Genomic DNA, 5194 nt, shown 5'->3' with positions numbered 1-5194 from the left:
TAAAGTAATTTTTTAAAAATTCTGCATTTGTGCACCTGCCACTATAATTCTATTCTAGAAAACATCTGCCGCATACTTGCAGAATAGCCCTGAACCTATTTCCCTATTGTTAAACAATGTTTTCCCATTTTTTTTTTTCACCCCAATTTTCAAATTCATTTTTTGGGGTGTCCCTATTTTTTTAAAAACTTTTTTTGACACAGTTCTTTTTTAAATGTCATTCCCAGGGGTGCAGGCTATTTTTTAAAGCCTGCACCCCTAAACCCCAATTCTGCACTTTTTTTCGACACCTATTCAATGGTGAAAACTTATCCCCGTTTTTTAGCAAAGACTTTTCAAAACTGCGATAAGTCTTTGAAATTGAATATGGTGTAAAACTAAAACCAGTGATATTAACGCAAAAAACGATGTTATCGCACCCATATTGAATACACCTAGAGACAGAAACGTACAGCACACCTCGCGCTCCTGTGATCTGACACGTTTTTGTCCAGTAACCAATCACTTTACAGAGCAGACCACGTCCCCCTCCCATTACATTTCCTAATCTGCCTTCTTGTTGCCGGCGCCTGTGATGCAGCCATTGCTGGTTCGTTGATTGGTCCGTCTCTTCGGGTGAACCGGAAAGTGCTGCGGGGGCTCCTCCTTTCTGCTCACCGGCGCCATCATGGTGAGTTGTGTGCGCTGGCGCTCCGTCCTGGCGCGGCTGCAGCACGGTTATCTCTCGCGGTCAGGGCGGCTGGTGGCGTCACGGAGACCGGGCACGATGCGGGGAGCAGCTCCTTAGGCCGTCTCTGAGTGCGAGAGCTGTGTGTGAGGGGGAGATCGGGGAAAGGCCGGGCCGCGTGGAGGCAGATGCCAGGCCTGGGGGAGCCTCTGCCGCTATCTCCCTGCTGCGCTCCCGTCACGTAAACCGTATAGGTGGCGAGCAGGTGCTCTCAGGGACCTGGCGGCCTGGGTGGTGTACCCGGTACTAAGCTGCAGCCTCACGGCCACGTCCTGCCTCCTGTGTATGGTAGTAGTGCAGTACCGGCCTGTATGGGAGACGTCTGCTGCCTATGGGGTAGATAGCAGCGCTGGCTGGGAGGTGGGTGATGTGGAAGTGGCCGGGCGGGTTCCCTGCTTATCTCTCGGGATGTTCTCGGTCAGTGTACTCAGCACATGTACTTGCTAAGGACGTGTGTGTGTAAGGAAACGTATGTTCTATAGAATCCTATATAGGTAAAAGTTGATGGTTATTGACATTCTCTAGTCTAAAGGCTGCACATTACGTCGATTTAAAATTAAGTTTACAGAAGTGATATAGTTCCTGGTGGTGTTTTGCTGCACACATCAGTGTATTATGTATGGCACATCACTGTATTATGGCACATCACTATTACTGTAGCCACATGTTTCTAATTTCCTGGACACCTGAAACTGTTTGATGTGCATTCACCCAACCATTGCTGTAGACACTTGGTGGAATATTCACTTTCCCCCTAAGCGTCCTCTAGTGCTGACACCTACTACTAGGTGCATTATGTAATAAGCCAAGAAAACCCCAAGAATTTGGATCCTCTCAATTGACGTTCACCCTTGAGAGCACTTATTGGTGCATTATTTTAGCCTCCTGCACCACAGTAGAGGTGCGATGATATAGAACAGCTATACTTGGGGCAAACACTCCTCCTGTCTGACTGTTCACATGGTCCAAGTTAGCTTACATAGTGTAGAGACTTTGGAGACAGGTCAGCTGTTTGTAGGTTTTTCATCATAGTACTAACAAGACTCTTAACTTGATGTTGGAGGTTACTGAGGCGGGTTTTTTCTTTTTTGCTTTGCAGGTGTTCAAACGCTATGTCCAGATTGGCCGCGTAGCCTACATCTCCTTTGGACCCCATGCTGGCAAGCTTGTAGCAATTGTTGATGTCATTGACCAAAACAGGGTAAGTAACAGCTTAATATACTAAAATGTGTACATCACCATGATTCTCTCCTGCTCATACACTATTAGGAAAGTTGTCATGGCCATCTCTGGATGTTTAGTGACCCATTATTTATAAAATAAATAAAAAAAATAGCTACAATTTCATGAAAAGCACCTGTGAACAAGTTCTGTTACTATGGAAGATAATACAACATTGGTATATAAAATATTGTATTGAAATAGTTTATGTAGCCGCAGTAACTATGTATTGCTTCCTATCTACTGAGATAACATATTTCAGTGTAATGTTATAGTAGTCTAATCAACTTTGTATGCTTGCAGGCTCTTGTAGATGGTCCATGCTCTGGTGTAAGAAGACAGGCCATGCCTTTCAAGTGTATGCAGCTTACTGACTTCGTCCTTAAGTTCCCTCACAGGTGTGTTTAAAGGAAACATAACTTTTTCTTAACTTATTTAGTGAGTTCATTTTATAACTGTTCTTATATTTTAGCGCTCGTCAAAAATGTGTGCGGGTTGCCTGGGAGAAGGAGAAGATTAATGAGAAATGGGATGCTACAAACTGGGCAAAAAGAATCGAAGCAAGACAAAAGGTACACACATTTCATTGCCTATATCAGTTTTATAGTGCTATGTTCTGAAGTTTTATACATGCTTTCAGTGAACTTGGTATGGCTGATTCAGTCAAGTGTGCCCATGGAAGTGATCTTTCCCCACTCTTTATATTGCTATTGTTTCTTTTATCACCTGGTGCATTAGTGTGAACATTCCTGTCACAACAAGCCTTGGGCATTTGTGACTTGTTTCTGGTTTTGTTCTGATGAACTTGACCCGCACTTTAGAAAATATAACCCTAAACTTAGTTACATTGAAGCTTAGGACATCTCCCTTCCCTTTAAATGGATGGCAGGTTAAATAAGTTACATCTTATTCCAAGAGATTGCAAATATATTAACACATTTAAAGATCATTGCTAAATTTTTGGTGTATTGATCATAGATATCTGTCGCGGGAGTACACAAATCAATTACGTTATTTGTGTGGTTATTAAGTTTCTTATATAACACAGCATATTCAGTTGCGCTTTACAATTGTAAACATTAATAGAACAAAACTGGGTAATAACAGACAGATATATAGGTAGGAAGGCCCTGCTCGCAAGCTTACAATCTATAGGTTATTTGTGATGTAACATAGTTGGCACAGTGTTTTTGCAGTGTTTGGGTTAAGTTTGGCCAGGGTGCTATGTGTATGTTCTCCCTGTGCTTACATGGATGTTTGTAAAGTTTCCCAGATAGAGAATTTATGTAAAGGAAACAGATTAAAAATGTTGCTTCTTTAGCCTGTTAGTGGCGACCTAAAACTTATGGTGCATACACACGTAGCAATTTTAAATGAGCGATTTGAACAGTATCGTTACCGTTCAAATTGGTCATTTACATGGTCCCTATCAACTCAACAGCAATAGTGATATCATCCATCGGCCGTGCATGCCGGTCAACTTGCTCGATATCGAGCAGGTAACTATAGTTGTTGATGAGTTAGTGGTGTGCTGGATGTTTGATATCGTAATTTCAGCACACCAGGGAGGGTGCAGGACGATCAGCCGGTGATAGCGTATCGCTGGCTAATCGCTACGTGTGTACTCACCGTAAGGTGCCATGCACAATAGATCAGCTGTATTTACATGTCCAAATCTGTTTAGAAACTAGTGTTAAAATTAGTGACAAAAAGGTGCATAAGTTCAAATGGACTGAGTTTTGTAATGTTGTGAATCATTTATTTTTTTTTTCTCTACGCCAGAAAGCAAAGATGTCCGACTTCGACCGTTACAAAGTCATGAAGGCAAAGAAAATGGTGAGCTAATTAATTTTTCTGGGTTTTCTCAATCTTTTTTAGGTTTGCGACTATAAACGGGAATTTTCACAATCTGTATAATACAAACCTATATGAACTCTTACGAACTTAACACTGGTGTGTATATATAAACAAATAAGCACGTGTCTGCGCCCTCTTGCAAGATATAGAAACCTCCTTTACTTCATATATATAATAAATAATAATCACAAATATTAGTTCATATGAATGTTCATAAAATTTCTCCAGATAGATGAAATGGTCAGAAAATAGTCTCTTTAGGACCGCCACAAACTTCTTTTGCTCACAATAACTCCGTCAGGTCACATAAAAAGAGAAGAAAAGATGCTCCATATAGTAGAATATAGTTTTTAATTTCAAAATGTTTCACATCAATATAATATTCTGTCACCCAAAGAAAATGTATATAGCCTCGTACCATGTGGGTGGAGCGTAGTTTCCTAGACACCTAGAAATAGCATGTGCAGTAAACCGCCAAAAGTCTCCCGTGATAAACAGATGGGTCTGCTGGTGTTCCCAGGTTGCTGTCAAACAGACACTCCTTCCACTCTCTGGTACTGGCTTCTTTACATAAACCACCAACGCGTTTCGACTCTGTGGAGCTGAAAAAGTGTGTGCGCATGCCGGCATGCGCACACACTTTTTCAGCTCCACAGTCATATATAAATATTTTATATATTTTTTTTTTGTGTGTGTGTATTGGAGACTACTTCTACACCGTGTTGCCCTTGTATTGTCTATTGAAGCGCTAGTGATCACACTTTCTTTTAGAACACTGGTGTAACAAGCTCCTAGTAGCGATAATGGTTTTGGACACTCATGCACAGAAATCTCTATGCTGCCAAATCCTGAAACTACTTCTGTTTTTGTTCATTCCTAATTATTGACTTGCAATTTATGATGGAAGGTCTTAAAGCAAATACAATTTTGAAATCTAATAACTTCTCCCAATCCCTCATTCTCTTTTTATAGAGGAACAAGATCATCCGGCATGAAATGAAGAAACTCCAGAAGGAGGCTACGAAGAAAGCATAAGCATTTCTCCTGAAAGTTGCAATAAAAAAAAACTGATTTATAGACCCAGCTGTGTTGTCTGTTTAAACTATTTATGATAAATACAAAGGTATTCGCTTTTCAAAGTAATTGAATTAGATTATTATTTTTTTTTTAAGCTTACTAATGTTGGCTTGGACTGCAACCTTCTAATGTTACATGAATAAATCCTCAGTTTGGCCTGTTGTCAGTTTGAAGAGTTGAAGCCACATGTTTTGGAGCATAGACACGGTCAGATTTGTCAGATACTATTTGAAAGATTTTTGACTGCATTAAAATGAATGGAATCGTCCAAGTCTGACTGCAAACACATCAGATGTCAGATATCGTTATCTG

At 40.7% G+C, this 5194-nt stretch overlaps 1 protein-coding gene across 1 annotated transcript; it reads left to right on the top strand.

Moving 5' to 3' along the window:
- The first annotated feature begins 569 nt into the window (after positions 1-569).
- Positions 570-4884, top strand: RPL14 (ribosomal protein L14). Its single transcript, XM_088462781.1, has 6 exons — positions 570-670; positions 1827-1928; positions 2252-2346; positions 2421-2520; positions 3731-3784; positions 4778-4884. Exons 1-6 carry the CDS (start codon positions 668-670, stop codon positions 4838-4840), a joined length of 417 nt encoding a protein of 138 aa, XP_088318907.1. The 5' UTR covers positions 570-667; the 3' UTR covers positions 4841-4884.
- Positions 4885-5194: the final 310 nt, after the last annotated feature.

This window comes from Taudactylus pleione, unplaced genomic scaffold (genome assembly GCF_031769625.1).
Source record: "Taudactylus pleione unplaced genomic scaffold, aTauple2 ptg000053l, whole genome shotgun sequence".
Taxonomy (NCBI): domain Eukaryota; kingdom Metazoa; phylum Chordata; class Amphibia; order Anura; family Myobatrachidae; genus Taudactylus; species Taudactylus pleione.
The sequence above is the reverse complement of the archived record's forward strand: the minus strand, read 5'-3'. Positions and strand labels throughout refer to the sequence as shown.